At 40.1% G+C, this 18,130-nt stretch overlaps 2 protein-coding genes across 3 annotated transcripts; one reads left to right on the top strand and one right to left on the bottom strand.

Annotated features, from left to right (window-relative positions):
* Positions 1–303: 303 nt before the first annotated feature.
* LOC124260249 lies at positions 304–9,292 on the top strand. Its single transcript, XM_046694507.1, has 2 exons — positions 304–534; positions 9,210–9,292. The coding sequence occupies exons 1-2, from the start codon at positions 304–306 to the stop codon at positions 9,279–9,281; spliced, it is 303 nt and encodes a 100-aa protein (XP_046550463.1). The 3' UTR covers positions 9,282–9,292.
* Positions 9,293–14,389: 5,097 nt separating this feature from the next.
* Positions 14,390–17,631, bottom strand: LOC124260248. 2 transcript variants are annotated; one of them, XM_046694505.1, is made up of 5 exons: positions 17,248–17,631; positions 16,608–16,698; positions 16,288–16,428; positions 15,775–15,843; positions 14,390–15,655 (listed from the first exon to the last, which is right to left on the bottom strand). In XM_046694505.1, the coding sequence occupies exons 1-5, from the start codon at positions 17,473–17,475 to the stop codon at positions 15,513–15,515; spliced, it is 672 nt and encodes a 223-aa protein (XP_046550461.1). In that variant the 5' UTR covers positions 17,476–17,631; the 3' UTR covers positions 14,390–15,512. The 2 variants fall into 2 exon arrangements, with proteins under 2 accessions (XP_046550461.1, XP_046550462.1); XM_046694506.1 differs by lacking the exon at positions 16,288–16,428 and having other exon boundaries at positions 17,248–17,629.
* Between the last annotated feature and the right edge of the window lie 499 nt (positions 17,632–18,130).

Below are 18,130 nucleotides of genomic sequence, written 5' to 3'. Positions count from 1 at the left end.
ACGTCTGACGTTGTATGACAATACTTCAAATGACAAAGAAATGTCTTTATCGTGACAAATGTAAATTCCTTGAATCGAGTGACAGAGGCGAATTAGAATGAGTCAATCGTTAGGCTGCTTACATTCGTAACCGAGTCGTGTTGTACTAATCATAGTAATGGGCGAAGGTTCCGATAGCTGTCGCTCGGAGTACTCCGTGTTACCCTTTCCGAGGTTGCACAGTTGCAAGACACATTCGGACTGTCTCATTCCCGTTCTTTTACGAGACGCTTGATAATTTTCTGTTATTGCACGCAGATTGAAATGTTCAGAAGGAGACTGTTTGACGGTTTCAACTCGGTCAGTGATGACGTCAGGAGGGTGTACCCACAACAACTGGCAGAACAGGTTGTCAATGACCTGTACACCGCTGCAAAGAAATCACCGTCATCATGCGACGCCGTCCTTGACATCATGGAACGTCAGTTGGTAGAAGTCAAGGTCAGCCCGAGATATCTCATCGGGGGAACGAATTCACTTGTGGACTTTCGTGTGGTAGGTACCCCTGAAAATACGGCTTAGAATTGCTCTTCAGCAGCCAATGTTTGTCGCAAGATACAGTGAATATGGGGATCTCGTCCCAATTTCTCGAAACAAACTTAAGACTGAGTTTTGATTTCAGTAAGAGTTTTTACTCAAATGTGGGAAACGCAAAAAAAAATGCATTTCCCAGAATAAACTGAAATCGATATTGAACTCAAACAGAGTAGACAATTTGAGTTTGTTGGATAGATTACATCAGCTGTTTTGACTTTACCTATTTTGAAAATGCAGTTGAGTTAAAAATTCAGCTGTTTCAATATGTCAAAATTGTCAGTTTGAAATTTGAGTAGAAACTTAAATTTGTTTCGAGAAATCGCGGCCAGGTGGCCAGTCTTGCCAACTTGGCTGACACATGTCATCGTTTCCCGATTACGTAGATCAATGCTCTTAATGTTGATCACTGGGTTGTCTGGTCGATTATTTACAGACCGCCGCCATAGACCTGGAATAAGGGTGAGTGTGGGGTTCAAATAACAACGAATCCAAAATGGTAGCATTTTAGTTTTTGATAGGCACCCATGAAGGGCCACCTCCTCGTGGTGGGTGCTGGGTCACGCCAAGCGCCCTTCACCCCCGTTGTGGACCCGGGGGGATATATGGTCCACCAACCCGTTTGCCGTGGGTTGCGCCCCTGTGTCGGTGGAGGACGGTAGCCTGGTGGTTGAGGGCAGTAGGATCCTGGAACCGTGTTCCTATTGCCCAACACACCACTTTGGCCCTTACTTCACCTAGACGGGTGGTAGAATCGGCCCGATTCTATCAATTGGCTGGTAACGCCATGCCCTGCGCATAGTGAATGTATTTTTGCACATTTAACTCTTTGTGGGTTTTGGCCATTTTGAATTGTACTTATAAATTATTGATCAATTTAATTGCCTAGAGTCCTATGCCAGAAGGCGGTGGCTCATGGGCCAATCTGGTGACGTTGACCTCCAAATTCAGTATGTATCCTATTTCTTGTCATGGGCAGAACCACCCTGGCATCTAATTTGGTATACAAATATTGCTATTTGCGTCATACTCGCTGGAGTATAACATCCCTGTATCCCTGGTGTCAGCATCTTGGATATCCGGTGCTCTTTGACATCGTCCTTGTCGACACTCCATGGTGGGTGGGGAGCAGGGGTGTCGAATAAATTTCCTTTCATCATGTTACCCCAACAAGCTGGTTCGTCGCGGAATGAAAAAAAGAGACGTCTGGACGAAATAGATCGTCCAAATGAAACCAATTCTTTACACGTTGATTCTTGGGCTCGATTCTTAGTGATCGAAGCTTCTGACTACCTACCTATTAAACTGAATCCATTTGCTATTTCTAAAGCTATCCATGGGATTTGTGGGGAAGTTAGAAATGTTACCCGGCTCCGTAGTGGTTCACTTCTGGTGGAGTGCGCACAGAAACAGCAATCTCTTAATCTTTTGTCTATCAGAACATTTGCTAATGTTGAGGTTGCTGTGTCCGTGCACAGGACTCTCAATTCCTGCCGTGGTATTATACGAGACAGGGCTCGTTGTCTCTCTCTGACATGTCAGAGGAGGACATAGCTGAAGAGCTTGAAGACCAGGCTGTTACAGAGGTTAAACGTTTCACGGTCAAAAAAGATGGCAAAATCACAAATACTAACACGTATCTCCTGACCTTTGCTAGATCAACCATTCCACAGTCAATCAAAGCAGGTTATGTTAACATCGGGGTGGATGTGTATGTCCCCAATCCACTCCGGTGTTATAAATGTCAACACTTTGGACATGGGTCTCACTCATGCCGAAACACAGTAGTGTGTTATCGTTGTAGTGAACATCATGAAAACATAGATTGCACAAATGAATACAAATGCGCCAATTGTGACGGCCCACATCCAGCTTCTTCCAGGTCCTGCCCTGTGTTTCTAAGGGAATCCAAAATAATGAAAATTAAATGTGAAAAAAATCTTTCTTATCTTGAAGCCAGGAAACTTTTCACAACTCAGTCTTCACCGCCATTAAACATTTCTTATTCTGCCGCAGTCACCCGCTCTGTTGCAGTGTCCTCCATTGCATGCCAGACTGACTTGACATGGGTCAACTCGGAAAAACCTGTATCTTCAACCTCAAACCCTACTTCCCCAGTCAGACAATCTACATCAGGATCTCAGACTAAAAATTCAGCCTGTGTCATCACAAGCTTCTACATCAAATTCAGTTATCTCCCAACCAGCAACAGATCAGTACAAAAAGAAGAAAGGAAAAAAAGGAAAGGAAAATAACCCAACCTACTCTCACTTCATCTTCGGAGTTTCCTCTCCAAAATTCATTTAGACCTCTTGACATGGAGGTCACTCTGTCCTCACAAGACAGGCAGAGGAGCTTATCCTCCTCACATTCACGTGAACGATCGCCAATTGAGCCACCATGACTCAATTGTCGACATTAATGCAATGGAATTGCAGAGGATTGCAGAATAACTTTAATGAGGTTCACTTATTGATACAAGATTTTACACCGTCAGCGTTATGTCTGCAAGAGACATACCTAAAAGATACAGATTCTTTTAATTTGAGACGGTACAGTGATTACCACTCTTATTCTCCCCTTGGAGGTAGAGCAACAGGGGTGCTTCCATTTTTTAGTACGACAGGATATAATACATAGTCCTGTCGTTCTTAATACTAATCTTCAGACTGTGGCTGTTCGTTTGACCCTACACATTGCAATAACTCTGTGCAGCTTGTACATACCTCCTTCTACTAATATTCAACAGGCAGAGCTCCAAAATTTATACGATCAACTTCCAAAGCCATGCCTCATTATGGGTGATCTCAACGGACACAACCCGCTTTGGGGAAGTGTTCAGATCAATACTAAAGGTAAAATCCTTGAGGAATTCATTTCCGATAATAATTTATGTATATTTAATGATGATTCAGCCACTTATTTACATCCAGCTACGGGAACATATTCTTCCCTGGATCTGTCACTCATTGATTCCAACGTATATAATGAATTTGAATGGATGGTCCATGATGACCTATGTGGGAGTGATCACTTCCCCACCATTCTCAAAACAATCAGCCCTGGTGATGATCCACCTTTATCAAGGAGAAATTTCGCCAGGGCGGATTGGTCATTATATGAGAAACTGTGTGTTGAACACTTGCAGCATGATCTTTTTAGGAAGAGTAAAGATCCTATACAGTCTTTTTCGGATATACTTAATCACATTGCTGACAAAACAATTCCTAAGTCCTCTGCAGTTCCGCATATTCGTAAACCATGGTTTAATAATGAATGCAAACAGGCCAGAAAATGTAGGAAAAGGCCGAAAAATATTTTCGCAAACACCCTACTGTCCATAATCTAGACAAGGTCAAAATTACTAATGCTAAGGCTAGACGTTCTTTTAAACAAAATAAGCGTCAGTCTTGGCGAAATTATGTTTCTAAAATAAATTCACGTACACCTATGTCAAAAGTGTGGAACATTATCCAAAGAATAAAGGGCAAAGGTTCCAAATCTACTGTTCATCATTTGAAGGACGGTGATAATTTATTGACTAAGAAATCTGACATTGCAAATAAACTTGGTGAAACTCTTGCCAAGCATTCATCTTCATCTAATTATGTCCCTGAGTTTCAAACGTATCAGAAACAACAGGAGAAGAAAAGAATAAATTTTAACTCGGACAACGGTGAAGATTATAACGAACTATTTTCGTTACATGAGCTCCATACCGCCCTTGAGCAAGCTCACGATACAGCAACAGGAGCTGATAATGTTCACTATCAGCTCTTGAAACATTTGCCGGAATCATGTTTAGAAATCCTTTTAGAATTTTTGATGAAATATGGACTTCAGGGAATTTCCCACCTTCGTGGCGTAATGCCATTGTAGTCCCTATACCAAAAGCCTGGCCGGGATCATACTGATCCGTCTAATTACAGACCAATCTCTTTAACGAGTTGTGTCTGTAAAACCATGGAACGAATAATAAATAATCGATTAACATGGTATCTTGAAACCAATAATCTCATAACAAATATTCAATGTGGTTTCAGGAAAAATCGTAGTACCATTGATCATTTGGTACGTTTAGAATCCTTTGTCAAAATGCAATAGTCAATAAACAACATGCAGTATCGCTATTCTTTGATCTCGAGAAAGCGTATGATACCACCTGGAAGCATGGCATTTTAAAGGATTTACATGATTTTGGTTTAAGGGGTCGTTTACCTCTTTTTATATCACAGTTTTTAAAAGACAGGCAATTTCAAGTCCGAGTGGGTTCAACCCTGTCTGACCATTACAATCAGGATCAGGGTGTCCCGCAAGGCAGTATTTTGTCTGTCACTTTATTTAGCATTAAGATCAACAGCTTATCCAAAGTTTTAAACGATTCCATTGATGGATCACTTTTTTGTGGATGATTTTAACATTTCTTGCCGCGGTAAGAATATGCATACTATTGAACGGCAACTACAGTTGTGTTTAAATAAAATAAATAAATGGTGTCTTGAAAACGGCTTTAAATTTTCTAAATCCAAAACTAATTGTTTACACTTCTGTAGAAAATATAAGCCTCATAAAGACCCAGAACTGTTTTTAAATGGCACACCCATCAAGGTTGTAAAAGAGGCCAAATTTTTGGGTCTGATTTTTGACTCCCATTTAACCTTTCTTCCGCATATTAAATCCCTAAAAACTAAATGCCTGAAGGCACTCGATTTATTGAAAGTCGTGTCTAATTCAAGGTGGGGAGGGGATCAAGCTACGCTCCTACACCTTTACAGATCACTTGTCCGCTCGAAGCTTGATTACGGCTCTATCGTATATGGTGGAGCCTGTAAAAGCAACCTCAAACTACTTGATTCTATCCATCACCAGGGTCTAAGACTTTGTCTTGGGTCTTTCAGAACCTCTCCCATTGACAGTCTCTACGTTGAGGCCGATGAGCCATCTTTAAAACTTCGCCGTATCAAATTGTCCCTACAATATATCACAAAGTTATATTCTAATGAATCCAATCCTGCTCACACTTGCGTTTTTAATCCTCTTTATGAGGATTTGTATAATAAAAAAACCTTCACTTGTTCCACCTCTTGGGATAAGAATCCAACAATATATTTCTGCTGCTGGCATTGAGTTGGAGAATATATCTCCTTCCCGTCTTCTTTCTTCTCCTCCTTGGCAATTAGTTAGGCCGCAAGTCGACCTAACACTCACTAAATTTTAAAAATCAGAAACTAATGACTTACAATATAAACAAGAATATAATCAATTAAAAAGTAAATATAATACATATAAATCCTTATTTACAGATGGGTCCAAGGATGGTGGCGCGGTTGCTTGTGCCACTGTCATTGGGTCCAAAACAATATCTTCCAGATTACCCACTGACAGTTCAATTTTCACAGCTGAAGCAAACGCAATCCTAACAGCTCTCAAATATATAAATAGACACCCTAAATATAAACAATACATAATCTTTTCTGACTCTCTGTCTTGCCTTCAGGCGATTAAAAATATTTCTTGTAAACATCCACTTTTAATAGAAATTATTGAATTGTATAATGAGCTTGCTACTGGCCAATACGACATCGTCTTTTGTTGGTTACCCAGCCACGTTGGCAATTATGGGAACACGATGGCTGATCTTGCTGCTAAGGCTGCACTCAACAAATCTGTGACACCACTTCTTATCCCATACTCTGATTACAAAGCTATCATTAGAACCTACATCCGCGATCTGATGCAAAAGAAGTGGGACACCCAAGTAGGTATCAATAAATTACATGCAATCAAACAAACTATCGGTTACACCTACTTGGGTTGTCAGTCCAGATTTGAAGAGGTCATCATACGACGATGTCGTATTGGCCACACTAGATATACTCATGAGTACCTATTAAAAGGTGAGGATCCTCCGTTTTGTATCCCTTGTGATGAAAGAATCACAGTCAAGCATGTCCTGCTTAACTGTGTTGAATATTCCATCACAAGGGATAAGTATTTTAATGTCAAAACATTGAAGGATCTTTTTAATAATGCTAATTATCATTTAATAGTTGAATTATTAAAAGAATTAGATTTATTAACTGATTTGTAAATAGATAAATATTTTATTATTGGTAATTTAAATTAGTCACTGAGATTGTTAGTGGCTGTACCCTCAAAGGGGGTTGACGTAGCGTAAAATTATTGTCTTCCTGAGAGGGTACGTAAGTCCCAAAACTTTCAAAGTAAAATATAAATTATCACATTTTAAACGTAGTATTTTTGTTATTTTAACTGTTGGCTAAATTTTCCTACAATCGCCAATGGCTGAAGGGATGGTGTAAATCCAGCTAGGATCCATGCAGGTAGCAAAAGTAATGTAAGTCCCCATGGCTCCTAGCATGGTGATCTACCTTCAGTTGGTGGCGATCTATAGCCCATTTTTATATTGTGTTGTCCCCTATAGTTAAAATGTTTTAGATTCAATTACTAGTTTTACATATATATATGTGATTATCTAGTTATTTTACTGTCCTTCGTTGGCAGAATTTTATAATTTCACTTAAATTGTTGATATATTTATAACTTGCTTTAGTCACGATATGGCTGAAATATTGCCGATGTGACTTTAAATCTTAACTCACTCACTCACTCACTAGTTTTTGATAGTTCCAAGGGGTATATATTTCTCACCTCTGTTCATACACATGACCAGATTTGGGAAACAAAAAACGTTTTCAGATATTCCCGTGTTCTTCGCCATCGAAGCTAAATGTTCGCCATATGAAACCATTATGACTACCCTCGTACTTTCCTCATGAACTTTTTCAAACGCTACCCAACATGTTCCCCATATGTGTAGTTCACTCACGTGTGCCATTATAATCGAAGACGGCATATGGCTTTGACACGCTATAATCGATGACGTCATATGTCTATGCTATACTATAATCGATGACGTCAAATGGCTGTGACACACCATAATCTATAGCATCATATTGCTATTCCTCGTTTTAATCGATGAGGTCAAATGGCTATGACACACTATAATCGATGAATTCATATGGCCTATGAATATCTTAGTTAAATGGATTCAAAAATGGCGAATATAATTGTGAATGCAATAAATTGAATATTGCCTTCTTGTCGTCAGCGATATTGTCCATGTTCCTCAGTTTGGGTTTTGATACTTTTGTCAATAAATCGTGATATTTACAATCAACTCTAAATAACAGTTAAGTTGAGTTGAGCTTTACGTCACATCGGCATTTTTCCAGCCATATAGTGACGAGAACAAGTTTGCATAAGAAAATATTGTAAGTACATACTCGGAATGAGTTTTATTTCAAAGACATTTATTGATTACATTGTCATTCAAAAGCAGAAAAAGTCATAGCATCAAATTTAAAGGCAGGCGGTTTGTCACATTTCATTGTTACAATTTATGGTTATTACATTTCACAGTTACAATTTATGATACAGATCAACTTCCCTCAGGTAGTTCAGTATCAGATGGGCGCTCACGCGTGAGAACAGATCTTTTAGGTTTCTTGCATCATAATGTGAGTCCCTTGCAGGCGATAAGTCCATGCATTCAAGCAGAATATGCTTGACGGTGAACACCTCATTGCAAGAGACACACATGGGGGGCCCATCCCCATCCGTTTTCAGCAGATAGTCATGTTTAAATCGACTGTGGCCAATACGACATCATCATAAAATTACCTCATCGCGTCTTGACTGACAACCCAAGTAGGTATAACCGATTGTTGGCTTCAATTCATGGAGTTTGTTTCTTCCTACTTGAGTGTCCTACCTTTTTTGCATCAGGTCCCGAGTATAGCTTTTGATAGTGGGTTTGAAGTCACTGTACGGGATAAGCAGTGGAGATAGGGGCTTTTCGAGAGCTGCTTTTGCTGCAACATCGGCCTTAGTGTTACCTGCTATGCCGACGTGACCCGGCAACCAGCAGAGGATGATGTCATATTGGCCAGTAGAAAGGTCGTTGTACAGTTCTAATATGTCCAGGATGATTGGGTGACTTGAAGTCACGTTTAGAAGTGCTTGAAGGCAGGATAATGAATCTGTAAATACGAAGAAGTTTTTGGAATGTTTTTGCTGTTGAAAGTAGGTCAAAGCTGAGAAGATAGCTTTGGCTTCAGCGGTGAAAATGGAACTGTTGTCGGGGATCCTAGAGTAGACAGTCTTGGCCCCAATGACTGTGGCGCTGGCAACTTGGCCATTGTCCTTGGATCCGTCTGTGAAGATGGATCTGTGAGTGTTATACTTAGAACGTAACTGGTTGTATTCCTGTTGGAACACCAAGGGATTTGTTTCAGAGAGTTCTGGATGCGTTACCGCTCTGGGTGGATATATATAGTTTAGCTATTTATTATTGAATCCTAGAAGGGACACTGTCGCGTTGTCGCCCTCTCAAAAACAAGCAAAAAGAGGCAAAATTAACCAAAGCGCGACAATGCGACAACGCGACATTTCGGCCATTTGTGACATTGTCGCTATGTCACTATTCACTCGTCACCCAATTTAAATGTCACTCATAGAAGTATGATAATTCCGATTATCGATCTTTTATCCAGTCTTACCTCCTTCCATTTATCTGTAATACGTATTCAATTGCCAGGTAATCTTTTTTTCAGGTGTACATATTTCTGAAACCGTTCCTGCCGGACCAAGTGTTGGATTACCTGTTAAAGAATGTACCAGTCTGAGAATTGTGGTAGCCAATATATTAAACACGGAATGCACGAGCGGAAATGTGGCAGCATAACGAGTTCACTGTTGCAAATATACGATACGGGCGAAAAGGTATCCCATTATTACTTTTAAAGCATAAATTAGTTTACCATGATTTTCTCTTCATTTAAAGTTATTGTTTGTGTCTTGCTTTCCGAAATTTCGAGGTTTCTGTCGTTATTTCTAATATACGTTCGTGATTTCGAATATGTTCTCTTTATTTCAAACACATTCTCGTAATTTCTGGTATTTGGAGTGTATTCCCGATGTCACGTGTATGTCACATGGGTAATGATTGGTGACGCCTTTTCGAACACGTGTTAATACGTTCCAAAGTAGTCAGCCTCACCTAGAAATTGATACAAATGCAGCTGATCTCACGTTTTATCATTCGACATATTACCTGTCAAGCTCAAGCAAATTAGTTTTGTGCCAGCCTCACGATTCCCACTTTGTTTGACTTTTATCTTGGTAAACACCCCCCCCCTCCCCAACAAAAACAAAAAGCAAACAAAGAAAGAAACCCCGCAAAACTAGCAATCATCACAAACTTCAGGATCGAAAATTTGCAAGAAAATACATTTTGAGTGTTTGGGATATGCAGAGGTCTGCTACAATCAGACTCCTATGCACTTTAACATCCAAAAGCACTTTGAAACTACAATCGCTTGTTAAAGTTAGAGTGTTTTGGAGACACTACCCACCCCCATTTCAGATGACGAAATCACATCGACATAACTGTCTCAATATAAATGATGCAATCCAAATGACTGAATGTTAATTATCACGGGACATCATCTAATACTAAACTGAACATATTTTTTACGATTTTGTCTAAGAGCATACCATCATCCAAGAGGTACCAAATGACAGGGCGTTTTTCGTTTTCTGCAATTTTATATCCAATATATGTGTGTATGTTATATATGTCTGTTTGTCTGTATATATGTATGTATGGATCTGTGTATGTGTGGGGATGGATGGATGGAAAATTAACTGTTAGTTGAATTAACAATGACGGTCGATGATACAAACTGACAGTATGTTTGGGATCTTGAAACTTTGAGAGAACCATGTCTATGACACAAGCACATAGCAGGTTCAACGAAAATGAAAGAGAAAGTACAACGCAATTACGCAGACAACCGCAACTTCAACATATCAAAGTTCGTCAAAAGAGTGTTTGATTGTCCATGGTGCATTTTTATCGATTAGTACGAAAGAACATTAGATGCTGATAGATATGTTCTTTTTTCCTTGGATGGTAGTAACATCTGCATAGCTGTATTGCCCACACGTGAACAATTATTACATCTATCCAGACGTTATTAAATGTTATATGTATGTAATATAATGTATATTATAATGTATACATTGAGCATCGTGACATTTGTAGATCAATGATATATGTATGTAATATAATATATATTATAATGTATACGTTGAACCTAGTGACATTTGTAAATGAATTAAGAACTTCATGTTTATCACTGCATTTGTTTGTGTATTAAATATTTCATATTTCTCATACAATAAATGTGCGAAGCATGATTGGTTTAAATGATATTGCACGCGTTGTTATCATGTGTACTTACAATTTTATTAAAAGTTAGTGTGTGCAAATGTGCAGTGCAAACATTACGAGGAATCGCTCTGCGTTTATTCAACATGCAATACGATTTGTGTTTAATGTTTCCGTTGCTACGAACTGACCAGGCCGATTGATACAAATCTTTGCGTAGCTACGTGGTGACTACGCCGAGTTATGGGTAGTTTCTGTGTATCTACGTAGTGACTACGCCGAGTTATGTGTAGTTTATGTGCAGCTACGTGGACACTACGCCGATTTATGTGTAGCTTCTGTGTAGCTACTTAGGGAATGCGCAGAGTTATGTGTAGTTTCCGTGTAGCTACGTGGGAACTACGCCGAGGTATGTGTAGTTTCTGTGTAGCAACTTACTGTATGCGCCGAGTTATGTGCGGTTCATGTGCAGCTACGTGGGAACTACGCCGAGTTATGTGTAGTTCATGTGTAGCTACGTGGGAACTACGCCGAGTTCTATGTAGTTTCTGTGTAGCTGCGTATTGACTGTGCCGAGTTATGTTTAGTTTATGTGCAGGTACGTGGGAACTATGCCGAGTTGTGTGTAGTTTTTGTGTAGCTACTTTAGAACTACGCCGAGTTATGTGTAGTTTCTGTGTAGCTACTTAGTGAACGCGCCGAGTTATGTCTAGTTTCTGTGTAGCTACGTGGGAACTACGCCGAGTTATGTGTAGTTTCTGTGTAGCTACGTAGGAACTACGCAGAATGATGTGTACTCTCTGTGTAGCTACGTGGGAACTACTCCGAGTTATGTGTAGTTTCTGTGTAGCTACGTGGGAACTACGCCGAGTTATGTGTAGTTTCTGTGTAGCTACGTGGGAACTACTCCGAGTTATGTGTAGTTTCTGTGTAGCTACGTGGGAACTACGCCGAGTTATTTGTAGTTTATGTGCAGCTACGTGGGAACTACGCCGAGTTATGTGTAGTTTCTGTGTAGCTACTGAATTTAGTATTTGGAGGACGAACTGTATTATTCGTCTACATGTTTGAGTGGACGTTGGCAGTTAATCAGATATTCATGTAAAAGATTCGCATAAGCAGAGAGAATATTTATTTTTGTAAATTGGACATTTCTCCAAGTTTTTGTGATGTCACCAAAACAATGAGAGGGATACCAGAAATGGGTTTCACACATTGTACCGATGTAGGGCATCAAATCCGGGTCCTCGGCGTAATGAGAAAAAAGCTTTAACTTTTATGCTCTGAAATCTGAGGATTGCTCGCAAATTATTGAAATATAGTCGCGGATTATTTGCAGTTTTTCTGTAGAAGACCACCAGGGCAATCGGCGCTGTCATGTAAGTGAGTATACAAGCTTGAACGTATGATCTGAACAAACCATCAGCTGAGAGTGAACCTACAAGTGATTAAATGGTTAAATGCAAGTGAAAACGTGAGTAAAGTAACGAGAAGAGTGGGTGAGTGAGTTAACATATTATATTAACTCAGTGAGTGAGGGAATAGGTTTGGTTTTACGCCTCCTTAGCAATATTCCAGAAATATCATAGTGGAGGACACCACAAATGGACTTAACGCATTGTACCCATGAGGGGATTGGAACTCCACTTATTGAACCAACAGGATGGCAACAAATATACTGTGAGTGGTCCCATCAGATATTGGCAAACATATCACAGAAAATACGAACACATATTCTAAAATGTAATAGAAATAAACAGACCTTGAAAGACGTGGTCTTATGTGCCCTGTTAGGAGGACAAGCTGCATGCGTTTACATTATCAGCAGAATATTCGCAAACAAGGTCTCACAGTGTTCACGGGCTTAGAAACAATATGAAAGTAACGTGTGGATGCTTTGTAGAATAATTGAGCGCATGAATATGGTTTTGCACCCCTTTTAGCAATAATCCGGCAATAACACGATGGGGGGACAACAGTTTTGGGCTTCACACATTGTACCCATGTGGGGAATCGAACCCGGGTCTTGGGAGTGACGAGAGCACTTTCAACACAAAACCAGTCCCACGACCATGTTGTCGTTTGAAAATGACCATTTTAGAATTAACATATTCTAAAGTAATTACATGCTTAAATGCGTGTGATTAAAGATATCAGAAGAAAAAAGCTCCATGCGATTATATTGTCACCAGGACATTCGCAAACGTACACATGAAAACGTAGCACAATTTTCACGAGCTTTGATACAGAATCAGTGAGTGGGTAACTGTTTACAATGCTTTTAACAATGGCCCAGAAATATCACGACGGGGCACAACAGAAACAGATTTCACACATTGTAGCTATGTCGAGAATCGAATCCGGGTCTTCGACATGAGGAGCGAACACTTTAACCACTAGGCTACCTTTCCGCCTGTTTCAGAATCAGTGATAAACAGATCAAGAAATGTGACAGATGAGTAGTATAAATTAATATCATTCGGAGCCTCATTTGAGGCTCTTACCTCAAAACGTCATCCGTAATAGGCTCTCTGACGTCATAGTGCACTTCCTGACCCTGATCTACACCAGATGTGAGTCTCTGATGTCCTTTGACCTTTTGGAAATGAATACCTCACACACCTTTGTCAACAACATTCATCTAATTTTAGTTCATTGTCGCCAATGCGCTGTCTCCACTCCCATCAAACATCCTATAACGCACCGAATAACATCATCGATGTAGTAATGACTTTCTATTTTGGGGATTCATCGTCGCCAACACCTCGTGCACCCGATAACTTCGTCGACGTACCTAATGACTTTCTAATTTTTTGTCAAACACTTGCTCCCCAGCCATCATTTGCCTCAAATTTATTCCACTACACTAGAAGAATGTCGAAACGTGCAGCTTCTGAAGATTCCACAGGTACCAACAAAGTTTTCAAACAAACGGCGACAACTCTACGGTTTGATGAACTTATGAAAAAAGTTGATGGAAATGGCATTCTAATCAAAGAGGATATCACACGAATAATCGGACCTTCAACAAAATTGAAATTTTTTGCTGCATGGAAGACGGAATTAATGAGGATGAGGATGAGAAAGCGGACGGAAAAGAATTGCCGGAAGCCCTGACACAATCCTTGTCTTCTTAGGTGAGTAATGACACAATATTTATACAATTTTTCAAACGTTTACGGATAATGTGCTTGGGTGTTATATAGCAATTAATGTCACAAATGTCTCTTATATAACAATATATGATATTAAACCTAAGTAAAACGACATCTGTAAAAACACGCAGGTAAAATTTTGTGATTGACGTGGATCATATTTGTTGTGTAGCTTATTGAAGTGTAATTACATTCATCCTTTACTATGGAAAAGAAAGATTGCTCTGTAACACTGGCCTGTTGATCTGATATTTGTTGTTGACTGACAGTATTATGATGTCTTCAGGTGAACCTTTGTTCACGGTATGCATTAGTTTTATACAGATTTGTTCTTTCACCTCAGGGAAAGAAGACATCTTGCTGATCGAAGTTACATCGATGTCATTTGGACATAATCAGACGATGATGTAATGCAATATTTTATTCAGACGGTGTTCCGGTGTAATCACCAATGAAATCAGACACTGTAATGTAATCAACAAATTCCGGTGTAATCAGATATCCCAAATATAATCATGTTAATTGTCTAATGTTAAGAAACCTTTTCTGTACATTGAGACCAATCATGTGTTGGTCACCAATATGCAAACATCTCAAAGCATAGAAACAAGAGATAAAAAACACAAGAGAAAAAAAACCCAAACAATCTATGTAACTGTCCTTGGGTGACCTCTCAGGAAATACGCCCCACTAGCGTGTTCGTTGGTCAACCGGAAATGTAACAAGAACTAGTTTCCCAGTTTCACAGTCCCTCTGTCACACAGTCGAGAACAACAGTACGGCCCATCTCACACTACATACGCTTCATATAAAACAAATCCAGTAGCCAAGGTTTCTGTAATATCATCAGTTTTATGGGAAAGGTTTGAGAATTCATTTCTTTTTGGTGGCCTCCTTTCCCGATGAGACTTTCGTAGCAGTCGAGGTCCAAGGGAGGTCATAAGTGTAGGGGGTACATCAACATCATCATCATCAGGAGGAGTGTTTAGCAAAAGCCTTAATGTAGATGGATCGTGTTTTTTCCAGCAGTCGACAGGAGCGGGTTAAGGGTGAGATGCAGATGTCGAGGTGATGGTGACAGTGGAAGTGGTGGGCCCTGTCGGGGAGGTACAAGTGGTTGTGGGGAGGGTTGCATCAAGCATCGATGGGAAGGATGGAATGCGGAGTTGAGATAACGAGGACAGTGTCGAAGAATCGGTGAAAGAGAGTGAGGAGTCAGTGATAGGGGGCGGGGGATGACTAGCAAGTGTCGAGGGTATGGCAGGGTGGAGAGAGGCGGGGATCTACAGCAGCATGTGCATCAGACCTGGGGGTAGGAACTGGTGGTTTCCTAGGAGTGGGGAGGGGGATGTGATGCGAGACGAACAGGGGAGGTCGGGGTTGTACCAGGTGAAGGGACAGAGATACTGAGAGGAGGGGGTATTCAGGTCGCAAGTTTATAAGCCATGGGATTCATGATGGACATTACATGATTTGAAGGAATTTGAAGAGAGGGGGGCGGGGGGGGTGGCGGAAAACTGAGACGAGGTTTAATCCTGGCGATGTCTATCGCACATTCGATGACAGCGTCGTAGTATTGCCCTCCTGAAACAAATAGCAAAACCCAACGCGATCATGATGAGCACTATCGACACCGCCAGTGAAACCAAGATGACTTGCCAAGACCCTACATCTGGAAAGAAAAAAAGATTAGTATAAGAGCAATACCGAGTATCAATTACACTCACATGCTGCTACTTTCAACTGTTTCTATAAGCATTCGATAATAGTTAAATATTGATATTGACATACCTGTCATAAGACCGTGATAAGCATCTTCATCATCATGACTATCATCATCATCATCATCATCATCATCACCTGAAGGATAATATGAAGAAGCACTAATAGCTCTAGTGGAAGTAGTAGAATTAAAAGTTGAAATGGTACAATTAGTATTGAGAATAGTTGCTCTACCCACAGCAGTGGTTACACTTAAGGCAGTAGTGCTATTAACAGCAGTAGCAGCAGCACTAACAACAGTAAAAGATGTAGTTGTAGGACGAGGGTTGGATGTGGTTGCAGTAGCAATTGCTGTAGTAGTAGTAGCAGCAGTAGCACTAGTAGTAGCAGTAGTTGTAGAAGTAGTAGTAGCAGTAGCACAAGCAATAGCTGTAACAGTAGCAGTAGCCGTAGCCGTAGCACAAGCACTAGCAGTAGCAGTAGCAGTCGCAGTAGTAAGACTAGGGGAGGAAGGAAAGTTTGATTTAGTTATTGTAGATGAGAAAGAAGATGGGGAAAAAGTACTTGTAACTGATGTCATACTGGTTGGAGTCGTAATAGTCATTGCGGGCACTGTAGTATGAGTTGAGGGTAGTATGAGGGTTGTATTGGTAGTAGTACTAGTAGTAGTTGTATTTGCAGTTATAGTACTTGTAGTAGGTGTTGTAATAGATGACCAATTTTCTGCAAAACAGTAGAATTCCAACAATACCAATGTGAATTTAATACATATATGTCATATTAGTTACATCAGGGAACTAACTAAATAACTAAATCAACTCTCTGGAGTCAGATTACAGTTGAGTAAATTGTACACGTAATACTACATTTTACCATATCCATAAATAGATATATATACTTACTCATACAAGGTGTTGCATTTACCAACAGCACCACTCCGGGCGCACCAGATCCTTTTATGTCGGTGCAGTTGACTCCTTTTCCTCGAATTTCCTGAAATTCGTAAATTATGTATAGCCTTGGGTGCATATCAAGTCACAACTGTATATAATAAAAGACAGTTACACAATTTTTTAAAAGATATACTCTCTTCATCCATGCTCCAAAATAAAATTTAAAAACAATATATAAAAATATAATGAAGTAGTGCGTTACAATCTCTGATCATCTCTCTTAACTAATGAGATGAAATAATTCAGCATCCGTTGGGTAAAAGGGAAATGTGTGACAAAGCGTGGAATAGAGGTCTGTTGGATTAGAGGACGTGCAAATGATCATTAATCAGCTAGCTTCTGTCGGGAGTAAAGTGTAGTGTCCATATAATACAAATTATTCTATAATTCAACCTTATGATTCCCACATTGCAATTTACTTTAGATAATTCATACGTAATTTATGCTGTATTGTTTTCATTACTTAAAGAAAGTTGCTACATGATAATGAACTACTTAATATCGTGAACTCAACTGACGTTGTAGATGAAATGAATGGTTGCACATCGTATCAAGATGATTCTACAAAAAAAATGTGTTCAATACTTACTTTCAGCTCCGGAAACAATGTCCTATTTATCTCTAGCCGATCCCTGGGTCCTTTAAGGTGTATCATATTGACGTGGTATATTCCACCCTTTAGGTGAGTGTAGGTGGTGCCCCCACCCTTGGGACATCTCATCACCTTACCCGTAACGACACAGCGAGTGATTGGTGATGATAGTCCAAACTTTAGATAGGCTATTGCTAGGAACAGTGTTAGTGTAATCCACGTCATGTTGGAGATGGAACTAAAATGAGCTACACAGTGATTGAGGGAGTAGTTTGAATGAAGTAACTACATATACTGAAAGCCGTTAGAAACGCATCACTGATGGATGAGCATATGTGTTAGGTGCGTTTTGACATCCAAGAATTTTGTAGAGATCGATGGGATAAGTGACCATTGAAGAAGAGAATGAATTGCGTTATGAAGTTGCACTGCATTTATTGACCAAGGCAACGTGGGTTGAACAGACACGGGGTCAAATCAAAGGTTCACACAGGTAAACAACAAGAAGGAAGACAACGTCAGTATCGCGTGTGTCCACCATCAGCATCAATAACAGCCACACACCTCTTCCTGAGAGAAAAGGTGACCCTCCTGAAGAAATCCTCAGGGATCTGTTGCCATATCCTGCGGAGAGACGCTTCCAGCTGCTGCAAGTTGAGAGGTGGTGCCATATTGGCAAGTCTCCTCCCCATCTTATTCCAGACATGCTCGATGGGTGCCAAATCAGGAGACAGCGATGGCCATTGCATGGCATTGATGTTGTTCTGTCGCAAGAAGTCCATGGTATGCCTCGCGGTATGGGGTCTGGCGTTATCTTGTTGCAGAGTGTGCAGACGTCGATGGGTCATCATGTGAGGGACAACGATAGTCCTTAAGACGT

Source organism: Haliotis rubra, unplaced genomic scaffold, assembly GCF_003918875.1.
Source record: "Haliotis rubra isolate DU_JTF1 unplaced genomic scaffold, ASM391887v1 Scf757, whole genome shotgun sequence".
Taxonomy (NCBI): Eukaryota; Metazoa; Mollusca; class Gastropoda; order Lepetellida; family Haliotidae; genus Haliotis; species Haliotis rubra.
The sequence above is the reverse complement of the archived record's forward strand: the minus strand, read 5'-3'. Positions and strand labels throughout refer to the sequence as shown.

Bases quoted from the DNA above. Each gene is read 5' to 3' on its own strand.
- LOC124260249 (XM_046694507.1), top strand. From the start codon at position 304: ATGTTCAGAAGGAGACTGTTTGACGGTTTCAACTCGGTCAGTGATGAC. The intron at 535-9,209 runs GTAGGTACCCCT...TCTTTTTTTCAG, and splicing joins CACTTGTGGACTTTCGTGTG to GTGTACATATTTCTGAAACC.
- LOC124260248 (XM_046694505.1), bottom strand. From the start codon at position 17,475: ATGACGTGGATTACACTAACACTGTTCCTAGCAATAGCCTATCTAAAG. The intron at 15,844-16,287 runs GTATGACATCAG...ATTATCCTTCAG, and splicing joins GACTATTACGACTCCAACCA to GTGATGATGATGATGATGAT. The intron at 15,656-15,774 runs GTATGTCAATAT...TTTTCTTTCCAG, and splicing joins TTATCACGGTCTTATGACAG to ATGTAGGGTCTTGGCAAGTC.